The sequence below is a fragment of the Ammospiza caudacuta genome, chromosome 4, assembly GCF_027887145.1.
Source record: "Ammospiza caudacuta isolate bAmmCau1 chromosome 4, bAmmCau1.pri, whole genome shotgun sequence".
Classification (NCBI taxonomy): domain Eukaryota; kingdom Metazoa; phylum Chordata; class Aves; order Passeriformes; family Passerellidae; genus Ammospiza; species Ammospiza caudacuta.
In genome coordinates, this window is record NC_080596.1 from 8,320,236 (window position 1) to 8,345,879 (window position 25,644).

At 37.9% G+C, this 25,644-nt stretch overlaps 1 protein-coding gene across 1 annotated transcript in view; it reads right to left on the reverse strand.

Moving 5' to 3' along the window:
• Nucleotides 1-25,644, reverse strand: part of FHIP1A (FHF complex subunit HOOK interacting protein 1A) — a 45,060-nt gene that overhangs the window by 8,483 nt on the left and 10,933 nt on the right. Inside the window, exons 3-9 of the mRNA XM_058803899.1 lie at nucleotides 23,695-24,321; nucleotides 18,818-18,976; nucleotides 16,613-16,699; nucleotides 6,129-6,296; nucleotides 3,876-3,955; nucleotides 2,352-2,539; nucleotides 818-1,852 (exon numbers count right to left, since the gene is read on the reverse strand). Coding sequence (XP_058659882.1) covers nucleotides 818-1,852; nucleotides 2,352-2,539; nucleotides 3,876-3,955; nucleotides 6,129-6,296; nucleotides 16,613-16,699; nucleotides 18,818-18,976; nucleotides 23,695-24,321 — 2,344 coding nt within the window. The remainder of the gene's footprint in view (nucleotides 1-817; nucleotides 1,853-2,351; nucleotides 2,540-3,875; nucleotides 3,956-6,128; nucleotides 6,297-16,612; nucleotides 16,700-18,817; nucleotides 18,977-23,694; nucleotides 24,322-25,644) is intronic.

The following is a 25,644-nucleotide window of genomic DNA, read 5'->3' on the forward strand; positions in this document are numbered from 1 at the left end:
TCCAAATGAATGAGAAGCCATCTTATAGAGGTTTTTTGTTGGGTGAGGAAACCTTGTACATGATTATTTTTTATTATTTGCATTACTCTGGTATCCAGGAGACCTAATTAAAGACCAGGAGCCTGTAGTGCAAGGAGCTGCACAAATACAGATCAAAAGCCCACTCTGACCTCCAGTAGTAATGCCATTCCTGAATAGCTTGGACAGTCAGCAGAGAGCAATCTTAAATTGCTGCCTGGCACTAGACAGAAAGGCATGCCAACAGCAAGGGCAGGCCTGACACTGGAGAACAGGATGTCAGGGCAGAGCAGGGAGACAGGCACGTACAGACACGGCACCAGTGCTGACACCTTCTGCTACAACGTGGAATAGCAGAGAGAGGAAAAATGGCTCTGTGATGTTGCATCCATCTCATCAGAGGTGAAAGCTGCCAGAAAACAAATTATTTACCTGGGCTCTATATATTAAAATAGCTACTCTGAACACCTTTCAACTGAAAAAGCTTCCTCAGGTGTGAGACAGCTCTAACACACAAACAACATAACCCCTGCTCAATGTCCTAAACAATTACCAAGGGAAAAACCCTGAAACACTACCATTTGCTTTCACCACACTGATGACTCTGCTGTATTTTCACATTGGATCTCTCACTCTCCTTGGAGTGGTTTCAGCTATGTAGGCTATACCCTGTTGAGCGTCAGGACTCTTCCTTGCTCTATGCTTGTATTGTGTGCCACACAGTGTGATCTCATTTGGCCCCCTTTAATCATGATGCCTTCTTATATTTGTTATGTATGTAATTAACAGGACATTCCACCTGTAAACGGAGCACTCTGGCTCCTTGGAGAGTGCTTGGGAGAGACATCCTCCTTTGGTCCAAAGGGAGATGATATGCTCTCTGCAGAAGGGGTATCTGCTGAGAAATTCTCAAAGTCCTCGTCGTCTTCTGCTGGAGAGACAGGATCAGGAGCATCCAACTTCTGCTCCTCCATGCTTGCACTGTTTGGAACCAGTTCCTTAATAATTCTGTCATACTGTGCAATGAAATCCTCACCATCTGTGCTCAGCAGTTTTACACTTAAGTTACAATCTGCCTCCTGAGAAGAAATCTTTAAGTCTGGCTGCGGATCAATCTCAGTAATTTTCTGTTTTATTTGTTCTCTCATTACACCTTTAGCTGAGCTTGAATTTCTCTTACTGTGCTCATCCAAGCCCATTTCCAGCTGGGTCTTTGCAAGAGACCCATTGACTACGGTCTGGCTCTGTACCTTGTGTTCTCTGGCTACATTTAAAGCTTTCTCCTTGGAGCTGTCATCATCTTGAGTATCCTTCTGGGCACATAACCTGTAAACCATAACATCATCCTGAAAGTCTGACTCCTCTATGTAAGAGCCTTTGATGAGCATAATGGCGTTTTTTTTCATTTCCTGAATGTGTTTTGGCGGCTCTGCAGGTGGCTGCATTTCTGTGCTTCCCAGATCATCATACGGTTGTGGTGAGCTCACATTAGAACCAGGAGAAATCCCTGTGTCATAGCTATCATCCCATTCTAGCTCCAGCTGCATCTTCTCACTGAATGGAGTTGCTCGAGCAGAGCTACACACGCTAGGTGTCCTTTGCTGGAGCCGAAACATGGGGTGCTCCACATCCGCACTGTTCTCCTCTGCAAGCGTCTGGATAAAGGTGTCTGGATCAGGGTTTACTCCATCATACAAGGCAGACCAAACCTTACAATCTTTCATGCACTGGATGATGGCTTCTTGAGCTTCCCCCAGGTACTGCAAGTAGCTGATGTCCACAGCTCTTCCATATTCCACAATGCAAACAGATTCAGAAGAGCATCTATCAGGATCTGGAAATAAAGAAGATGACTCGTATCAAGAGCAGTGCATCAAATTTTCTCCAGCAAGGCATCCACTAAGATGTTGCAGGGAGAGTCTTTAACCCTAACAATCCAATAAGGAAGGAGGACCAAAGCACAACAAGTGAGATTGGCTCATAAACACACAACTTCTTCCTATCACAAAGACAGAGCTGTAACTCAAGATTTCTGTGAGAGTAGCCTGCATTCAAATCTTAATGCAGCAACCACACTGAAGCAGCCAGAGTTGTTGCCGTGCATCAGTACACTATTGTCATGAATGCATATTCAAGCTGGATAGCTGTTAAAACAAGGTTTCGATAGACCTGGACATATGGAAGGAATTAAACAAACTTTCTACTCCAGGCTTGCCCAGTTTATTGTTGCCCACCACATTTCCTTCCCCTTCTATTCCTTCACGATTCCTCCCATATGGTGCTACCAAATCAAACTCAATTAATTATTTCATCTTCCCCTGAGCACCAATTACCTTTAGTTTGTGCTGGTTTTGTCCAGAGAATATAGTCTTTTCCTTGGCTTTCAAGTGTCAAAGTGATTCCAGTGGAGCAGCAGAGAGGTGTCAGGGCCAGCAGTTTTGCAGCAGACACAGAGTAACAGTCTCTCTCTTTCACAGCCCGCCGCTGGCTCAGCATCATGTGGTTGCAGGGGATCAGATACCTGAAACAGCAGTGCCCAGCATCACTTATCCTTTCATGTCAGAGAAAGCAGCAACACACAGAATTCCCTTCCCACCTTCCAGCCTTCTCAAAAAACAGCAATAATAAGGAGACAGTTGCATCAGAACAGGAAATCCTTTGGAGGACGAAGCAAACCTGTTGTAAGAAAGTATGGAGGAAGTGTGGAACAGGCAGGTGTCAAAGGCTGGCAGAATTGTTTGGTCTGGCTATGAATGCATTCTGTCTCAGAATTCTCAATTTATTTGTTTTCCTGGGAAATCCAGAGAGAGGCAGTTTGCCAGGCAAGAAGCCAGAAAAAAAAAAGGAGGGAAGGGTCATCCAAGCATTTTACTGCAGTAGATCAAGGCTGAGCTCTTAGGCAGAAGGAAGAAACTAGAGGAAGGTAAGAAACAGAGAAAGCACAGTCTCATGTTGAACTTCTTTAGAGAACTTTGGTTTTACTTTTTAAAGGCACTTTCATAAGAGCCTCAGTGTTAACTGCACCAATGATCTGCCATTTAAAATGCCAATAAATTCTAAAGGATTCCCTAAATAAACAAAAGGATCAACCACAGCACTCTATTGCTAGTGTGGTGATGTACTTGTGCTCACAGAGATCCTAGCAGTATTCCCAGGCACCACTGCCAGATCTATAGGGAATTTCACCTTTATGCCTGTGTGTGGAGGGACAGACAGTACCTGGAATATTCATGTGATCTGCAATGCTAAAAGCCCAAATCAGTTACACCAATATTTCCAAATAAATAACCAGTCCTCATCTAATAAACATATCCAAATTATGAGTATTTTGAAGCAATGTATAAAATCACAAATTAAAACCAAAAATTATCACTGCATTTAGTACATCACTTAATCTACCTACAACAGTGCAGGAACATGAAGAATTCTCATCGAGTGAGGAATCAAAGAGGTGGAAAACAAGAAGGAAGAGGTGGAAAACAAGAAGGGTAGGAGCTGCAAACAGTATACAGGTCTGTATCACAGTGCATAAAACACTAGAGAAAACAGGCAGGAGGGAAGAATTATGCATTTAAAAGCAGGGAATAAGGACTTTGGAGGTGATAAATATATTCTTAGCTTCTCTCACTTTCATAGAAATAAATCACAAGAAAAATCTCTTGCTCTGGAGATCTCAGGATGTAAATCAAACTTCGTCAGATCTGGTAGACTTTTGTCGGAACCATAAATATTCTTATCTCTGTAGTTACTTGGATTTCTGCTCTCTTGGAGAACTCCCACCCAGCTCTGCATCCACAGAGACAGACAGTGTGTCCCAGAGTTAGCATGAAAAATGGGAAAAAGAGTTTGGGCTTTACCTTAAAACTAGCTCTAACATCACATCTTCACAATGCAAGCCAATGAGCGTTCTGAACAACGCCAAGGAGACGACACAGAGCTGGAAAATGATAAACATTGTCAGCTTTTGATCTGGAAATTTTATCTTTCCAATCTTCCCTGCATACTACATTACAAAATGCCTCTGCCAGAACATCATGATTTATAAGACACTCTTAGAATGACACTTCATTTAGTCAGCATCCCATGAGATTTTTTTTTTCAAGTTGTCTAGAGCTATACATGTAATGTGTTGCATTTTAACAAAATACAATCCTAAACAGAATTTTTCTTCAAATAAGCTATTTTAAAAATCAGTCTTAAACATTATTCAAATTTATTAATTTAAGTTGACTTAGCATGAACTGAACCATGTAACTTCCAATATAGAATTTTAGTTTTTACCTGTGACATAGAATTTGAACCAATTAAAGGTCTTTTCTGAAAGAAAAGTTATAAATCACTTCAGGTTTCTGTTGCTTTAGGTATAAGGAAATAGTGTTCTGCACATTAAGAAGCTGAATGGTTGAAGAGCTTCACAACAAGCCTTTGGAAGAAGTCAGATTCTTGCATAAATGTCTGTTTTAACTGGGGGAGGGACATAAGAGGAAAGCAGATTTCCTGGTTTTCTCCTATGAAATTTACAAGGAGTCTAGTATAACTTTTCTTCATGGCATGAAACTTCAAAAACACCTGCTGCTGCCTCAAATTATCTTGTATTTAAAAATTTAAGTTTACAGGGAAATAGTAATCATTCGTCTTTGCAAATCTGGAATCTTCTGAATAACTAAATCCAAGTCTATTTTTGTACTGTGTAAAAAGATAAGATTTAAAATAGACTCAAGAAAAAAAGAGGATAGTATTTCTACAAGTCCTTTCAGGCACCTGTCTCTAAGTAAGTTTAACTCTGTGAATTATTAATTAGTATTTTCATCAATAGTAAAGTACACAGCTTTTGTGCTATGTTTGCACTTGGCTGAGCTATATTGAAGAAAACTCCTTTAGCATCACAGAGCCACTTTGGCTGAGATCCTGAGCTGCTCAGAGCTGCAGAATTATTTACAATTCCCATCTTGTTTGCCTATGGAATAGTAATTAATGATCAGCAGAGACAACAGCATTTGCATTTTTGTTGACAGAACTGTTTCAGTTTTCAGAGTTAATCCATCTTAGAGATGCACTAACAGCAGCATATAGATCCATATTTGCATGCACTTATATTTCAAAACAATTTTCAGATGAAGCTACTGTCCCTAATACACAAATTTAATGCACATGCTGGTTTTCTGGCTTCTCTAAAACATTACTGCACATTCTAAGCACTAAAACAGTATTCTCAGCTTCACTTGCACTAAAACAGTATTCTCAGCTTCATCCATGAAGCTCTGCACCACCCAAGAGTCAGCCAAGGTTGCCAGTCAACCCAGGCTCACTCAAGTAGTCCACTGCAACAAGCAGTCTCTCCTCCAGAAGATCCAACTGCTGGCAGAGGAAACGACTCTCTCTGGCAGGCAGCCCTCCAGCCACTGTGCTGCACTGTGACTAGGCTGAGAAGGGGCTCAGCACAAACCTGAGATAAACCCTACTGCACAAGGGAATGAAGGCAAAGAAAAGGAGGCAGCAACCTCATCACTTGAGCAAGAAAGTCTGTCTTTTAATCAAATAAAGCAGGCAACATCATAGTTGAGTAAACATGCTACAGAAATACAGACTGTAGATTCTGAGAAATACATCAGTGAGATCACAGTTAACAACTGGGATCCATTTGGAGACTTCCTTAAAGAGCTCCCATTGTTTCCCCAGACAGACTACTTGAAAAAGCTTGTTGCTTGGCAAAATTACAAAGATCAGAAATGCTCCTCACCAAAAGTATATTTATAAATCCCAGGGAGAGTTATCTATGATAGCACTAATCCAGCACTGGTCAGAATAAAAATGCTTCCAAATTCACCTTTTATCTTCCAACTAGATTCAGACTTCCAGAAGCTCTCTTTACCTCTATCCCATTTCCTACACATGTGAAACCACCTCACAGGTTTATTAGCTTTGCATAGTGGTTGCTAAATGTCAAAACACGCACACAAAATTGAGAGGGTGCAGAAATCATACCATTGGGTGGAGGGCAGAAAATTCCTAGCTAAACAAGTACCCAACTGTAATATATGAAATCTCCCACTTAAACATTGAACCTACATCCATGCTGAATTCCTGAACTTCCTTTCTGCTTGTCTTACCCGGAATGGTGTGTTGATTCTGCTGGTAAGTGTATCAAGGATATGAACATTCTCATGTCGGTGCAGCAAGATAAAGCGGAGGAAAATCTTGAGGAGGGCTGGCTCCGAAACACTGCGCAAGAAGAGATCCAGGTATGCAGTCGTAGTCATCACTTCCTCCACAGTCACCTGAAAGCAAAAGCAATGCAAATACTGCAAACACAAACACACTGCACACACAAAATATCCACCCACCCATCCCCTGCAACAGCACATCCAGCAAAGCTCTCCATCCATAACACTGCCACAAAAACACTGAGTCTTCACGCTTAAACTGGTCTCGCAAGCATTTTGAACACATTTCCTACCTGTCTGGCATCCCCAGGAAAAACATCCTCCCTCATGACACCCCAGATCTCACACATAGTGAAAATCAAAGGACCAAATCATGCTAGAAGATCCCCAACAACTTTCTGCCCATGTCATCTCCTTTGCATCACACTTCTGTTGTCCCTCAGAAGAATTTTCAGATGTTGTGAATGCCTGCATCTACCACTTAATTAAAAATAAATGACTGAGCAGAATCAAAGCACAGTACAGTCATGGTTGTGCAGCCTTAAAGAGAAAATTCCCATAGATATCCAGAATTTTGTCATGATTTTCCTTCTTTTTATTTTGCCACAGCACAATTTCTCATTTTACTCAATTTTTAAAAGGAGTATATATACAAATATATTCACACATAAAGCCCAACCCAAAATCTTCACTACTGACTGTTAGTAGATCAAAATAGAATTCATGGTCCATGTGACATTTGCATACCATAACCCACGCTGCTCTGCTTTCTGCAATCCCTTGGAGATTATCTATTCACAGAACACACTGGCAAAGCACAGAAAATTCCAAAGCCCACCTCTGCACCATGTATTGCTCTTGCAAAGTCAGCATTTTTTAAATAGTTACCCAGGAATCTAATAAGCTTAAGTGCACAAAGATAAACCCTTAAATACAAGAATCTGTCTATATGAAAGGAAGTATTAAACATCTTTTGTTTACCAAATTTAGCTGGATAAATGAAAAGACTGATTTTATTAAAAAAAATCAAAGCTGTCACTTTAGACCTAAGAGGATTTAGAAAATACTCAGAAGGGCAACGTTTACGTAACATGCTGTAAATATTAAAATCCCTGTTCCATTATGCTGCATGTTAGCCATGTACACAGTAATGTCATGATGCAAACATTCTCTTTAAAGCATTTAAGATCACAAGCTGCTTCTGGGTGGTTACACAGAACATAGGAATGGAGTATGCAGCCTGCAGACCTTATGGAGAGAGAAGCTCTAAAGCTAAGGTCATTGAATCACTCTCAGTCCGAGGCTTTATTCTAATACTCAGCTACACCATCATTAATACAGTGGGATACTAGCTCATTCTGGCATTAGAAACAAAGCACTAGTGAAGTAGCAACAGTCAGATTTTTCATCAGGAAATAGAAGCAGCCCAGCTCCAATCAGAAACTTGTTTTTCTTGGAATAGGTTTAGGGAGTTGCTGTGTAAAAAGAAATAGCCTTCTGGCGAAAGTTAGTGTCTTTTGTCCTAAGAACTATCTTTTCTTGCCTTTTTTTTTTTTTGCTTTTTTTTTTATTGCAGTGAGTGGTAAAAAGCAAAGCCAAAGAAATCAATCAAGTGACATCATTATGACACCATACAGTTCATGAACAAGTTTAAACCCTCTGCCAAGGAAAGGCCAGACAGAAGTAATGCATCCTTACATCTCCATGTCACTTCTTCATCCTTTCTGGGGAAAAGGAAGGACTTTCTTGGCTGTCAGTTTCACCAGTGTTTGCTGACAGAATGTATATGTATCAAATACTGCAGCTGTACATGAAAGCAAGAAAAGCCAGAAGACTCACAAGGGCAATGACCTTTTTCTAAAACCCACACTCTTTGGACAACTCATCCTACAATTTCTATCAGTGAGAGAAACCCATGCACTTTTCAAAGTGAGTATCATGAATGAAACAAAGAGCAGCAGCAGAAGAAAGCCAGCTGGAGAGCAGCTTAGAAAAGAAATGTTACATTCTGAGAGTATGTTCAGTGCTCCTAACATCTTGGGCAGTAGACAAAAAATGAAATCACGTTTAATAGCCAACACCTTACTGATACCACTAAGCAGAGCTAGAAGAACCAACCAATGATTAATGAAGCCCTAATAGTTCATAAAGGTGTTACTTGTAATCTTGTTAAATCCTAATTTTTTTTAATGAGGGGGTTTTTTGAAGAGTACCACATCACATTTAATTTTTATTTCTTCTTGGGAAAAACATCGGTGAATCTGATAAACCATTTTCCAAGAAAGAGACAAGATGACTAAGTCTTGTCAAGATTTAAATGGATTTGTCAGAATCTTTTTCAATTTTCAGTGAAAACACACAGCCTTATCTACAACACCCCTCCAAATTTCCTCCAAAAATGAAGCTAGGGTCTATTTTGCAGGGTCACTGTGCAACACTCAAGGTAGGCACATTAAAGTTGCACAAGTAATTTTTATGCTATCGTGTTCTAGAAGCCCTAGTGTTCTCTGAGTCTGCCTTTGTGTGCAACTTGTCCCTGCAAACCAGCAAGAAGACCAACCTTCTGCTTCCTTGCAAATCAAACAAAAATACTGCTGTTGGGCACTTAAATGCAAGGCAGGTAAGCAGCTTAGGAAAAACATCGATTAACCTAGCAAGCAGATGTCTGTGCTTTTACAATTACCGTATCTTACTTTGCCATCTCGCACTCTGTGTTTGCTTCTCCCTTTTAGCATATCTGATGGTGAGTGTAACATCTGAAGATTCAAAGCACCTAGAGAAGTATTCAAGAGAGCCAATTTTATCTCTACGAGGCTAATTTTCCTTTTACTCTGTGGAATACATTAGTCTGCTCTGATTGAGCCTCTGGAGAGCTGACTCTTTTTGCAATTAACTAGAGAAGGACGCTGGAGAAATCAGTTAGATGAGGCTAAACCCAGCCCTGGCAAAAATCCCTTTAACTCTGCACACCTTCTCTACAGACAGCATCATACATAAAACATGGAGTGTTGAAAGTGAGACTGGTTCAATTTGTGCAGTTATTATTGAAGATTTCTGTTTTCTACGATACCAAAGCCATGCTATTAAGCTTCATTCAGTCTACCTGCCGGCTGTCTCTTCTTAAACAAATGTCTCGTGAGACAGATTTGGGGGAAGAGGGAAATCATCTCTAATAAATTCAAATCAGTACTCAGATAAACAACAAAAGAAGAAACCTTCCCAGACAACTAAAGAGGTGCTACCCATGTCAAGTATGTCCACTACAGTCAAATCCTGAGGCAGTTCTACAAAAACTGTTATTGTAAACATTGATTACAGTATCTTTCCCCCAAGTAAGCTTTTAGTTACTAGCCCTCGAAAATGAACGTCTTTGAAAAGATGATAAATAGCAAGCCAAAACTTACAAAAATCTTATATCTAATTTGAAAATTCTTCACCTTTGGTAATTCAAATGTCAAGAAAAATACTGTAACAAAGGGGGAGACTAATAAAATCAAGACATGGGTTTCTAGAAAAAACCTTCGTCAAGCAATTAAATTTCAAGTTTGTTTTTGATAAAATTTTTATTAAATTTTTATTAAATTTCAAGCTATGTTCTGATAATACCTTTTTCATAAAGGTATTTCAGCAATAATAAAATCCACCACTTCCTCAACAGCAAAAAAAGAAACCCACCAGTAGCAATTAGATCCTTTCTGCTAATGGCAGAGACCAGGGATATCTCTGCTCTTAAAATAAAACTACAGGATTAAAAAAAAAAACCAACAACAACAAAAGAAATTAATTTCCATTGCATGAATCAGACCACTACTCTACCATTTTAATTCTGATTACCCACAAACACAACAACTAAAAGTTGCTGAATTTTTTTTTCAATATAAAGTGTCTGTCTAAAAATACAATTTAAAAAGCCTCATCCATATGTTTTTCTATACAAAATCAGCTGTTACAGATCTCTTTTTGAGATGTAAACTGAAACAAAAAGGACTAGCTGAGAGTCTTCATGGCCAGAGAGATACTTGACTGGAGATTACTGAAAAGACAAGGCCACTTTTAGCCATGTAATACCCTTCTATTATGTAATAATTTTCAGCAAATCTTTCCTTGCCTCCTCGGATGACTGATTAGATGCTGAGGCAGAACACTGATAAGGGATCCAGCTTTTCCAAGTCACTCTGCCAAGTAATAGCAAAGAGCTTCAAATTACTGGGCAAGCTCAGTTTAATATATTACACTCACTGTGTTAGACCAATCACATGGATTCTTTACTACTGGCCATTTTCCCTTGGGAATCACACATATATTTTCTAATTTACAGCTTCATGCCCACTTACATGAATATGCCTACATGATTCCTCCTTTCCATCACATATCCCTTCTTACAAGGACTTCATATTGCCCATGAAAGACCACAACTGTTCTTATTTGAACTTATCCTCTAGATCCATCCACAAGCAGCTTCAAACTGGGTAAGTTCACCTCACTGATAAAAAAAATCCAACCACTTCTAGTGTCTTCTATTAATTTTCAACTTCTTGCCTTCTACTTATACAGGCAGAAGGGTTCATGCTGCACAATGAATTGGATCAGGTAATTTATTCTGATTAAAAATATTCAGAAATAAAGGTGAGTTTTAACCTCAATTGTTTCAAGTATGAACAGCTGTCCTGGCAAATGAGAGGGACAAGCAGGGTCAGGGACAGAGGATATTTGCCCTCTGGGGGAACCAGAACCCCCAAACTGTTTCAGCTTATTTTAGCTTACATTTATAAAATGCTTCAGTTCATACCAGTTTAAAATTCAATTGAACTGCATGGCTGAAGCAGGCAGTGAGAGGCATATTTACATATATCCACACCATAGCTGGTAAAATTAAGTTTTGTAGCTATTAATGGGCTTCTGCAAAGCACAAGGCTGTTCAAAGTTTTCCAGTGACACTTGGTTTACATGTTTTTACAGCAGCTGTCCCAACACTTTTCAGTAAGGTGAAGGATGGTATTATTCCTAAATGGGAACTGACAGTCTTGTAGGACATTTATAAAGATGCTCCTTCTAATCTGTAGAGTATAATTTACAGGTCATTTCCCCCTAGCTGAGCTGTGTAATCATCAAGCATTATTGAATTATCACAGTAGCACACCATGTCAGAGGCTTTTTTTAGATGGGTTAGTGTGCAGTAGACTTGAGGTCCATTTGACAGAGCTTATTTGACAGGACTGTGCCAGCACCTCTGCAGAGCAATTCTGTTCACTTGGCCAACAGCAACATTTTATGTCAAAAAGCTGGTACAATTTTCCATTATTCAGACTAAACCAAGCATATTCAAATTAAAACAAGCCTTCCAAGTATAAAAATAATTAGACCATAGTTAGCAATTAAATGCCATGTAGTAGAGGAGTAAATGATGACATTAAAATTTTGCTTTTATCATATAATTTGTCAGATTTTAGTGCTTTCTTCAGTAAATTGAAGTACCACAAATTACATAAACATTCAAGATAGTCTGAATAGCTGCCTGTGTCAACCAAATTCTTTGAACACCAAACTAAAATGAAATCACATGTGTTTACAGTGAAAGGATGTATACAACCAATCTGAATTGTACCAAAGGAAACAAAATATTTAAAAATACCAAAGTGTGGCTCCTAATTATCTAGCACATGGTTTTGACTGCAAAATATATACATATTCAAGATCTTCTGAAAAGGATTTCACTTATATTTCTACAGAAGTGCTGTAACTACCTAAAAGAATAAGGTAAATAAACACAGTCTACTAGCAACTACATAGACACCAAAACAAGGCAATACAGCCTCTAACAGTAAAAATGACTTCAACAGGGTTATTCTGGATTCACTCTGGGATTTCAATGAGGTTTCAACTGAGGGGAAAATTAGTCTTCTTCGATTACTTAGACCCTGGAATTATCTGGCCCCAAAAGACCTTATATTTTATTGATAGAACTCAATGTTAGCTTTGAAAGTGCAGCAGAAAATAGCCAGTGAAGTATGTCACAGAATCCAACGGTATGGCTCTGTACCACTCTCTGAACAGAATCATACCTTCTCCCGAGTATTTTTTTCCCTATGTATCAAAATATAAGGAAGAACATACAGAGCTGTATAATTTCAAGTTGTAACTGACATGCCATCAGAAGTAACTAGTCTTAATTTAAGAACACTTTCTGTAAGATAGTCTTAATTTTTTCTAAATCCCAGACACTTACACCAGAAAGAATAAAAGACAGTTTGGGTAAAAAATTAAGCAATGGAAAAAAACTACCAAATTAACATTTTCTTTAGCTCTGTATCTTTATAGACAAACCATTTATTCCACTGTTTTCAAATGAATTTCTGACCTTGCAGAAAGACATGCCTTTGCCCCTGCTTCGCTAAGTTTCAATGAACCACTTTTTTGATGTCTCAAGCAACTCCTGTGTCAGAAGTAAGGGAGGTAACACTTCTGTAAAAAGTACAATAACATCCAGATAACCAAAGGACAAGGCAGGGCTCTCCAGCACAGGCACCTAACGCACATGCCCAGCTACATAATACAAATCTGGGCTCTGACTAGCCATTCAGCAATGTGCAGCTTTGGAGATAGGAACACGCTTGTCAATCGCTCATTACACACGTAGGTGGGATAACCCACACAAAGTGACAAGACTAGGACAGACAAGGTATAAATTAGGCTACTGGAACATGCTATATTTGGGATACTTATCTTTGAGAAATGAAGTTAGGGAGTCATAAGCTTGAGAATGTTTGGGTTATTTAAGCACATCACAGTTAATCTGCTACAAAAATAACCTGCACACAGCTCACTGTGAAAAACAGGTTATTTCAAGCTAGCTAGCTTGCCCGATCAATTTGAAACTTCCTGAACTAGAGAACTCTTTTTTTCAGCTCCATACTAGCTTCCCAAGATAAAACCAGAAAAATCACACCAGGAAAAATATATTGGTCTTCCCACCCCCGGACTTTTTCATAGAAACATCTCCATCCTCAACAGTCGCATACTGTTTCATTCACACAGTGAACTGTGTACATAGTAAGTATTTATAGGGAGACAATATGCAAAAAATTTTAAAAGGCATAGCTTACTACATGGTTCCATAAATGTCACAAACATTTCAAGATCACACATAAGCATATCTTAAAGTTTTGAACCACATAGTGAAACTTTAAACAATTTTGAATGAAATTTTACTTACTGAAATTTTAATGCTACTTTTACCAAAAGTCTTGTTTAATAGTCAGATGTTTTAAGTTGGGAGAAGTGAAGGAAATCAAGGAAAGGAGGTAAGAGGCCTGGATGAATTAAGAGCTCCTAAAAAGTCTGAAACATGAAGAGACAGAAGCATGGAAAGGTGACCTAAGAGGATTATGGAAAAAGTGCCTGAATATGCAGAGAAAGGATGAGGAAAGCCAAAGCCCAGTTGAAGCTGAAGAGCTTCAACAGCAAAAGAAAGATCATGAAAATGCATGCTCACTGCTGAATGGGGATCTGATGACAAAATACATTAAAGACATCACAGTACTTAATCACAGAATAATTAGGGTTGGGAGGAACCTCTGGAGATACCTAGTTCAATCCCATTCTTGACTGGAACTGTCTTTACATAAACAATTGATGCTAGTCTGTGTCTTGCTGCAGAGCAATTTTTTCCCTCAGAACATACTTCTTGTAGAAAAATTAGAATATAGTACAGAAAGATCAGGTTTGTAGTAGTCTGCCTGCCCAAGCCATTCTAAAGCAGAGCCAGAAACTCATATCCCTTTCAATTTTTACATAAGATTGGACTATGAGTGCCAGATTAGATGTGAGTTGTTAAGACCAGTATGCTACATGAGGTCTAGACAGACTGACAGCCTGACTGACTTCCTTCCGTCCTATCACCAAGAATTATCAGAAGTAGCTGTTCCACACCAGTTAAATTCTAGAAATAAGATTTAGAGAAACACCTTAGGAAGATGTGCCAGTAATTATCATCATCTCTTCCTACCACCCTTTAACCTTGCATTGATCTGTCTTCCTCATCAGGTATTTATACCATGCTGCATTACACACTGTATTTGAACTCAAGTCAGAATGAATCAGAACAACCCAAACTGAATGACTGAATTAAAACTAAAACCTTCAGCCACAAGTAGACTTTATGATACCAAACGAACTTCAGTCGGTTCAAAAGAAAAAAAATCAAGATACATTTAGTATTGTGCTAAATGAAAGAACTTCTGTTTTAAAAACTATCATGAAACATCTGGACTCTCATCTTAGTCCTTTCCAGTTTTTTATTAACCTCAAGGTTAATTACAACATTAAGTCCTCAGAAGGGAGATACAGTTTTCAAAGCCCAGTCTTCCCCTTAGTATTAATGTTTTCAATGACAAATAGAAATAATTTTAATGTATGAAAGAGCTGTTGCAGCATAATTATCATAGTGCATAGACACATGCCCCAAAAGTAAGAAGGCAAAATATTTATTTCCTGTTATTAACGTGGAGCACAGGACAGAAAGACTGAAGAGGTCAAATGTGCCTCAACTTACTTAATTCCTTTTGCTACAGAGTTTTGGTCACACCGATGCAAGAGCCTTGTATCAGATCCACTAGATGGTGCAATCCATCTTCTCCATTAAAATCATTTCAAGTTTATGCAGAAGAAGTTAATTTTTAACTAGGAAGAAGTCAATTTTAATGCTAATCGAGGAAAGGTTTATTACTGGAAGAACAAGGCACCAACCAGAATATCAGGATTCAAGAAAGATCTAGGCTATGAAAGTCACCTATGTTAGCAGCCAACATCCCCACTTTCAAGAGAAATATGATTTCACCCACTTTCAGAGTATATAAACAAATTTTTCATCAAAGGAAAAAAGGAATCACAACAGCCATCTCTAAATTATTTAACATCAACAGGGAAGTAATCAACCCAATAAGAGGTCAGGAGATTTACTGACTGATAAGAATGGCTTTCAGAGGTATGGTTGTATTCAAAACAATCTAAGGTTAATCTCAAATACTTCAGAGATAAAGTAGTACTCACTAAGACTAGAATCCATTCTGATATGTCCCTCATTATCCATAACCTTGACCTGAAACTGGTTAGGCTTTTCACTTCTAATTCCCAGTCTTGGTAAGGGATTAAGTCCAGATACAGGAATAGAAAAAATTACTGCCAGGTAAGGAGGTGAACTACCTCTGGACAGACTAAAGCCTTGATCTGGTTCACAGCCAAATTTTACTTCAACCCTCACCCAATTCCCAAGTGTTTGAGGTCTGCCAAATCATTGGGAAAGACTCTGCATTGCTTATGACTTTCTTGGTGACTATTTACCATGAAGAATTGTGTGTGCTACTGAAACAAGTTGTGAACAAGAAGCAGCCTACAGTGTTTCACTGTCCTCCAGAAAATGGAACAGCTGCAATGCTTTGTGCTTGGTAGGCTTTGTGAGAATAAGGAGACCTTACAAAACTAATTTTTTTGTTTGCTTCTGAAAGTTTTTTGTGGATTTTTACTCTTAGCTGTTCCTACATTTTCTCCTCAAAAGGAGTGTTCTTTTTCAGGGCAATGAAGACTTAATTCATAAAATCACAGAACCATATGATGACCTGGGTTGGAAGGGACCTCAAAGATCATTGAGTTCCAACTCCTCTTCCAATAGCAGGGACACTTTCCACTACACTAGGTTGCTCAATGTCCCACCCAACCTGACCTTGAACATTTACAGGGATGGGGAACTGACATAATTGACACAGTCTGCAACAGCTGGAAACATAGCTTTTTGCAGCCTAACAAAAAAAAAAAGTAAATACATAATTCACTAACGCTGGTGACATATTTTGCAAAGGATAAACCCTAAAATTCAAAGAAAAAATGAATTCTTTTTCTTCCAAGTAACATAAGTTGCACTCTAATGCATTAGAAAACTGATACCAAACTCTACTTAGGAAAATAACTCTATCCCATATGATAAGGAACTACAAAACTACAGCAACCTTGCTAAGACTAGCATAATATTTCTTGACTAAGCATTTTCCTTGTGAGCATCTTCCCTTAGAAAAATATTCATTTAGGAAAAAGAATACTCATGGAAACATGTCTGCCGTGATGAAATGTCTAATATGTCACTGCTTTTTTGATCATATGTGAGTCTAGAACATTTTGGTTCTTCATTACACTTAAGAATTTTAGACATTTCCAGAAATACTAATATGTTGCTTAAGAAAGTATATGGAATGAAAAGATTGAAAGTTTGTCTAGGAAACATAATGAATTGCATGGAAGTGACAATACAATAGTTTTTATTTTTATTATTATTATTATTATTATTATTATTATTACACCTGATAGTATCTTTATACGGAGATCTTCCATAATACTTTTTCCCATTATTCTTTTGTGCCATGCTTGCAGACATCACTGACCTTATGGAGTGCAGGAGCCATTACTGGCACCAAAAATCCGTTGTAAATGTAATTCACAAGCTGGTTGCGTATCAAGGGATGTGCCACCTAAGAGGGTGGGGGAGAGAAAGACACAGAACAGTTCCAGTGAGATTTAAAAGACAGGGCACAGAATGCTATTATTTGCTCCCAAAACCCTTTCCTATTTAATAAGACATTCGTTTGTCCTTCTCACCAGCATTTGGTATGATTCTGGTTCTTAACAACTGTTCCTTCTACAAAGAAATACACACACCACCTTTAATTACAGTAAGTCTGCCAAACTCAGAGGCATGGCTTTTCAATCTTCCTGCATGCTGACAAAGATGAATGGATGGACAGAGAAGTGTATACAGTCATGCATCAAAGCAAGATCTGAAATTCTAAATTCAGCTCCTGCAACCTTGCTGGGGTCACTTGAAGGTGGATTTGCCATTGTTAACTTGTCCTTCATCAATAAAGAAAAGCAGAACAGCTGCTTTCGTGTAGTTCAAGAGTGGGTAAATCAAAGCACTCTCCAGCTATGGGGTAAGAACAGACTGTTCACATGCCCTTCTCCCAGCCACTGTAAAACAAACAGAAATTACAACAAAACCTGTGTAGTTCATTCAATGGGATGGTTAAGAGCTTTAAAACAAACAAACAAACTCCCCCAAAGTATTATTAGAGGCCAAAAATTTCCTTTTATAATTAAACATTCCTTTCATCTTTGCAATAAAAACACATCAATTTATGTATATAAAAGCAAAATGAAATTCCATTCAAAAGCTTTCAAAACCAATATATTTATGTTTGAAGTTCATAGAGAATGGAGTGTCACAGCCTACACATGGCCTCCAATACGTTCTCCAACCTGTAATTCTTACCAGACTTCCTTTATCTTGTAACTCTAAATTTGGTAAGAGGAAGAAAAAGAGTGTCCCCTCCTATGCTGTGGTCCAGGGAAAAAGCAGTAAATGGCAAGAGGTCTTGGCTACCCTATTCCTTTTTAATTTCTGGCCAAAGTTTTTGGGTGAACACAGACCATTCCATGTGCAAAGCAAATATTCCTGCTGTAATTGAGCTTTCAAGTCAGCTGAAGACTATGCAGACACAATCAAGCAGCAGACAGAAAATGCTCTTTCTGCATGTCAGCTGATATCCTTAACCATTTTGAATTTATTTGAATGGTGGTTTTTTAAAATAATTCATTCTTTAACTTTTCTGCAGAGACCTTTATGTAATTTTTTAGACAAAGGTATCAATTATGATCTCCTGCAAATGTAGATCTGTAGAATAACTCTGGTTAGACACCAAAATTAGTATTGTCTCCTCTTCATGTTTAAACATGCATACTAAAAATCTTGTATAGTGCATTTGAACAATGACAGCTACTATTATTTTTGCTTGTTCAAGGCTTTAATAATAAATCAGTTCCTTTACAGTACTTTGCACGCATTGCACCGAAACATATCTTTTATTTAACAGTAAATGTGACTAAATTTTCAATCCTAGCCAGCACATTTCTTCAAATAACACAAATCCACAGCTTCTGTAGAATTTAGATCCTGTTTTAATGAAATACTGGATTTGGGTTCTATCAAGCATTCAAGCCTTAAAAACAATATATAAAGACAAGAATTTCATTTTACATTTAAATCAGAAAAAAACAGTAAGAGAGCAAAGCACTTAAAAGAAGAACAGAATAGATTCAAAATAGGCCAATATAAAATGAATTTGTACTTCTAGGAGGAGATCTAAATAATTCTGCTTGGAGGGCTTGCTTTATGCTGCAGTCACCAACAGGCAAAACAGACCATTTTCACTATTTTCTTTTGTATGCTGTTATGAGAGTTTAAACAAATACAGATAGAAACCCTATTTTTTCCCACATGTAAAGGCATTCCATTTACTTCTAGGATCAACAGTGGTATTAAAATGCAATATTTTTTTTCTTTTAACAGAAAATGCTCCCAATATCAAGCTTTCATTTGAAACATTTGGCACCTGAAAACCACAAATATATTAGTTCATCCTTATAACCAGGACAGACAGCACAAGGCATTCATTATATACACAGCCTATTTTAGTCTAACTTTAATAGTTCATGCCATTAACAAAAAGAAATAAACTCTATGACTTAAAAGCTTCTGCAGGAGCTGTGTCTTACTACTACTTCTAAAGAATAGGTTAAGTCTATTCAGTTACCTGTATCACAGCATTGCAAAATTCAAGGGAATTCATGAATTGCACAAGGGCTGGTGACAAAAGCCAGTCATCTTTCATCAGACAGTGCCATTCTTCTCCTTTTTCTTCCAGCTTTGTAGGCAAAGATGAATAGAGGCCACTTAGTCCTGTTGCTAGCACCTGTATATCAGAAACAGGAGAGGAAATAAGTTAACTTTCCATCTGCTTGAATGGCAGTACCACAAATGGTTTCTCCTATTAGTTTTAGTAACATAAGAATGTGTTAAGATTAAATTAATTTCCTTTCAGAAAAGTCCTGTGGCAGAAAGACATAAATATTTTAAAGACCCTTCCATATAGTATGCTTGTTTCAAGATCTGGCATTTAGGAGAAAGTGATGGAGAAAATCAGGTTATCTTGTCTTTTTTTATTAATCCAAACTTATAATTTCTTTTTAAATTTTTCTAAACTTATTTTGTGCTTTCCTTTAGTCCCTTTTAGAAACAGTCGTCAGTGCCATTATCTACAGCTTGCCTTTTGTTGTGATTCAAATGTCACTGCTCAAACATGTACGAAGTCATGTCACTCAGAAATATGAAACATCAGAAATGGAGGGGGAAAGTGCCCCATCAACAAAAATGAAGTTCAGCCCCACTTAGACCACAGATACATAGAGACTTTGATTGCCAGGCACTTAAGAGTCAGCTGAATCTATTTTTAAAGAAGTAAATTTAACTGTTCATAATTTCCCTTTTTCCTTACTTATTTATTTGAAGGAGGGAAGCTGAAAAATAAGAGTCTGAAATCAGTTATTATTTAAACAGTGTTTTCAGTAATATTAAGCCTTACAGGTGATTTATGTAGAATGTATGACCGAAGAACAAGAGAGCATTTTTAGTTACAATTTAGAAAGCATATTTCCAAAAAGGTTTTTAAATTTTGCTGAACGTATCTGTATTATACATATACATATTTGTATATGTATTTTCAAATGCAGTCTTTAATTATTAAAAGTTATTTGAAGCCAGAAACTTTCTAAATATTACTTAGGACTCATCCCTCTGAGATGACTTCACAGAACTTCATGATAATTTTTTAAGATGATTTTCACTTTAATGGGAACATTATAACTCAGCCCGATGGAAATCTCTTTCATTTTCATTCAACAGACTCTTCTAAGAATATTTCCTCTTACAAATGGCTACTTGGCATCTACAGGGTTAGATGTCAAAGCTCAGATGAAACACAGATCTTATCTACTAAAACACTGGAAAGCAAACAGTTGACAACATCCAGATCAAAGACCAAGGGTTCACAGACAGCGATCAGGTTTTGGTCATACAAAAGCAACTGTAACTGTTAATCCACACAGTCAGACAAAGAATGTCTTTCTGAATACTTTTTATTCCTAATGCACATAATTTTGAAGATGGATTTATTCTGGCATAGGTAAGTAAGCCAAATATTTAGGGGAGGGGAGAATACTGTGGAAATTGACTACTTTAGTATGACATATACAGTCTCATATACACAGCTAGATAAAGGACAAAGCTGGACGTAGGTTAAAAAATTGAGAAGCTAAAGCTATTGAGCAAAGCTTTATTTGTACAATCCCATTCTTCTACAACCTCTCTTTGGGTTTTTTCTTTTTTCTCACAGTAGAAGAGCTCAGAAAAAAGTTCATACAGAACTACCTATACATAACCCACACAAACACTTACTCTCACAAACCCAGGCTCCCGACGATGAGAGAATTTGACATTTGTTTGTCTTGTGAACTTTTAATTAATGCACACCTGATTTTCCATTGTCTGCTTAAAGTTTAACTGCTATTCATAAACACAAACACACCCTCTCAGTATGCAACCTGCTTCTCAGAGCTGTGTCCCATCCACGTTTCTCCTTCATGTGGGTATTAGCCCTTAAGCACAAGAAGCTGACCTTGAACAAAACATACTACTCTCCACTAAAAGGAGCAGTGAACTCATAATTAGTCAAAGTCCTGCATTCTTTAGTCTGTCACACTAACTGAAGTAAGAAGTGACAGATGCAGCTGCTAAAATCTGTAAAGTTTAGGAAGCTCTTATTTTTGCTATGAAGTATAACACAAGTGGCTCTGTGGAATTATGGCTCTTAGGCACTGAGACAGAATAGCCACAGGAAGCAATTTCATCTCTTCGGATAAAAAAATATTTTAAAATGTTCATGAAGTGTATGGTATAAATAGAGTTATCATTTGAAATTACCAAGAGAACAGTTTTAATCAGTAATGACACATTAATGAAAAAAATAATCTGAAAGGGAAGGAAATTAATGCATTCACATCCTGAAAAAGCAAGATTGGTTTTATTTTTTGTTTTACGCAAGCAGTGTCCTTTTAAACATCTTATATCATTTGTCATGTCAGCCCTACATCCTCATCTACTTTTGCAAGCATCCTCAGCATTTTCTTTCTCACCATTGAGTCATGAGTCCCTCTACAAACCAGTTTCTTTGATTTATTTACTTTCTCTTGACTCACAGAAGACTGACTACATGATTTGTAATCCCAGGCATATTATGCTATTATAATGTGTTGTTAATGCATAAACAATTGCTATCTGGACAATTATTTCCTTTTAATAATTCTCTCTCCTCCCACATCCATAGTCTTTCTCTCTGCAGCCACAACTTTTCAAGGACACTACAGAGCCATCCCTCCTCTGCTATAACAGTGGCTTTCCTAAGCTGCAAGGTATTTACAAAGTTTTGCGATGGACTTTGTGATGTGACCCTGCACAAAATTCTTGAGACACATTTTTTTTATTATTATAATGCTGAACAGATAGTATCTTCAATTATATCCAGAAAACTTTCACGTCAAAACATGATAAAAGCTATTTGGTGTAAAATCAGAAAACTTTACCAAATAGTTTGCCCACACATTCCATGTTAAAAACATTTGTTAGTGATGGAACCCACTGCAAACTGTCTCCTTCCTTCCATATAGTTTTTTCAGCTACAGTTTTGAATACTGTGGATCTTCGGACAGCCCAGTTTTTTAAAAAGCTGTTAACCAAATTTATGCTAAAAACCAGGAAGGTTCCCATTGGCACAGATCTAACACTGATCTGGGTACATGAGGCAGCAGAGATTTATGGCCAGATCCCACCCCATGGCAATACCTATATTATGCAATAAGGCATGGCATGGTAAAGAAAATCCTACATGCCAACCCATCCCCAGAAACAAAGATAACATCAACATAGTGCCACCCAAAATGTCTCTGCTATCAACACAGGACTGCATTAACTGTTTTGCAGGGTACTTGAGGCAATATTTGCACTGATTTCAGTGATATACAGCAATGTCACTGACACCTACAAAATCCTGCATCAGAACAAAATCTGTTTTTTAGATCATCACAACTCAAATTCAAAAAAGATATTGTGCTGGTAAGCTAAATATATGGCATTACATTAAAGTCTTATTATAGACTTAGGCCAACCTCATTACTGTTCAGAGAAGTCTGATTTTAGCACATTTTGACAAGAAGCCTTCCTAATTGGAATGATTGTCAGTCATGGCTCCCTGCTGTTGAAAGCTGGCTTTTATCTTCAGTGTAATAAGGCTGGTTTTTTTGTCGGTTATGCTTTTTTTTTTTTAACTAATTGGAAAATGTAATTATGGAAGTTATAGCATAGATCCAATAAAGGTATCTGTCTTAGGGACAGTTTGAGAATCAATACCATATTCTTTGGCAGTATCTATTAAACCAGATCAACTGCAGTCTCAAATTGATGCAATATTTACAATTGACAAAAGAAACCATTCAGAAGTTTTGTTGTGAAATTTATAGGTTTCACCTACCCTACAAATGTGGCTCTGCCCTACTGCTCAAAGCAATCTCAGAATAAATGAAAACCTATAGCTGGAGCAGCTGTCAAGCAGTGGCAGGGACTCCAGTGCTCTCTCTTCTACAGCTCTCTGCTTTAGTACCCATGTAAGACTCTCCTCCACTTCATTTCTCCAGGATTTTAAATCAAAATGCAAGCCATGCAGAATATAAAAGAATCCACCCAAAAACTGACCCACGAGAGCAACTTCTGTACAGAGTAATACTTGGGTTTGAACACACCCACTGCAGATCTCAGACTGTGATAAGGCATGAAGAAGCAGGTGTTGTTATTCCAGTCTGCTTCAGCTTTAAAACTGCAGTAGCACAGCTTTGTTAGTTAAATCAGATTAGTTACTTAACAGCAAGGTAAGTAAAGGTTTTCTATTCATGTAAGATCAATTTGCCAGGTGTAACAATGCAACAGTGCTACCAAGTTTTGAAACAGAGAACAACATAGCAAGATGGTGGTTAGCCTGAGACAGCTGTAGAAACCTCCAATTTTGTGACAATGAGGAAATACCCCTTTTATCTTGAAAAAAATGTAATATTTCTCTAACACTCTCACTATTCTCAGTTGTTTTTTGAACTGTTGAAGTGATGTCAGTGTGGGAAGCACAGCCAGCTTAAGCTTGTGCTGCCACCTGAAACAACCACCCTCAGGACACCTCACTCCTCACTCCCTTCAGCCAAGAATCTCAAAGGTACCTCACAGTAAGACAGAACAGATTCCCCTCCCACTACGTTCTGCTATGACTTTCATCAGTTTTCCAACTCAATTCACTGTGTGAATGCAAAAACATTTGTGCTGGCCTAAAAGCACAAAAGTATGGAAACAAGAAGCAAGACTGTGTTTGGCACTGGGGATGGTTTAAACAGCATTACCATTTATGAAATAAATAGGTGTTAGCAGAAACAAATGTGTTACAACACTTCTTTACCAAAAATGACAGAAAAGGAGGAAAGAATGCAGGAAAGACAGTTAGTTTAGCGCTGAAGACCCTGTAAAATAAAACCAACTTACTGGGCAAAAATAGGTGTTTTCTGCTATGTGATTTGCAACAAGGTTGTTTTCTGCAGACAGAGACATAATAAAAAGCAGTGCATCCCGGGCCTGTTGGCCTACTGTTCCTTCTCGATGGATGAAGGGGATCAGCAGGGAAAAAATGAGGAAATTGGCAGCTCCTTGGTCCTCACTAGTGTGGAAAAACAGTTCTAAAATGGAGGGATCTTTGGCTATTATAGAGCAGAGCTGGTTCAAAAGGACAACCAACTCTGTTTCCACTGTTGGAGTGGTTGTTCCTGAGCAGGAGCTCAGCAACATCATCAAAGGCTTCAAAATGGGCTTGTGATGCAGCAAAGGCTGGTGAGACTGGGTTACAAGCATTTCATACATTTTGAGTTGCTCAATTTTTGTCTCATCAGTGAACTCTCGCCGTAGGCTCCAAAGGAAAAGCTTCTCCATGATGTTTTCTGAGACCACAAACTCCAGAATAGGCCCCATTGAGGCATCCTTTGCTTGCTCCTCAATTAATAAGAAAAGCATGTGCTCCACGTAATTCTGGACAGTGCTGGCCTCATCAGGAGAGACTGCCCCATATTTTGCCTGAGTATTTTTCAAAGGATCATGCTTCTCTAAGATTTTCAGAACCTAAAGAGAAACAAAGACAGATCAGTTTTAATGCACTTGAATGCATCATACAAAGCATGGACCTATCACTACAAGGAAAAAAAAAATCAAAATTCTTTAACACAAAAAGCATTAAGTCTTTTTTTATGTTTTCAAATTTAGGAAGTTTGACAGACAAGACCCAAAAGTTTCACATTTGGTATGTACAAGGCAAAAATATACTGCTGTTGTTCACCTTTTTTAATAAGCACCTAAATTTGTCATTTACCCTATTCCTGAAAATCAGGGGTTCTCTCAAATAGAGATAAATTAGGTTTTCTTAGTGTTCAAAAATTGAGCTTCCATGATGTTTGAAACCAGTTTGTCATGGAAGACTGAAATCAAAGGGCCTGTTCTCCAGCCAGAGTAACTGTGCTCAGGAATATCAATATCATGGGATGATTTGCAGTAATAAAGTAGCAGCAGCCCACAGCGCTGTTCTTTGCCTGACACCTTTTATATGATACCAAGTGGCCATTGACACCCACATACTCTCGCAACTTTCAATACAGTAATAACAGTCATACCAGCACTTCTAACAATGAATTACATTCTGTTGTGCATGCAAACAATAAAGCTCATTGTCTGCAAAAAAACCCCATTGTCTTTAGCCTTTTTGCCACAAAACCCTAAAGGAACAGTGGTTCCCCTAATATGGCACATCACTAGGTGATTCTTGAACAACACTCCTCTGACTCTGGAACACCTCAGAAACACCACCAATTGTCTGAATGGCTTCTTGGGAGAGCAAGAACAACAAGAACAGCAGCACAGAAATCAATTTTATCTAAATTGTTAGGTTATTAATATTACTGCAGCAAACAAGAACTTATATTATGATGCTCACAGCAAAACATGTTTGCTTAAAAGCAATTACAATCCTGATGACATGCAAACAATTTTTAGAATATGCTGAAGTGTATAATCTACATCTATCCATAATAAACAAGAGTGCATACAGCTTTGCACTGTGCATCTAATTTACTTTTAAAAGGATAAGCAAGACTTACCCAGTACAAGGAAAAGAAGCACAGAAGTCTGCAAGAGGGTGCAAGTCACAATGAATCAATAGGAAAGTCAGTAGGAAGATCTAGGCCTTCAATAAGATATTACCATGTCCTACCACTTCCCATTTAGATGCAAATCCAGAGTTCCAAGTGTGATTAGTAAAGGCTAAACATACCTTGAAAGGTCAATTTTCTTTGCATTCGACAAATAGTTCAGTGTCACCTACTACATTCTGCATGAAAAGACATTTGTTCCTGAGCAATTCAGGATTATCCCAAAAGAAAGAATGAAGCAAAT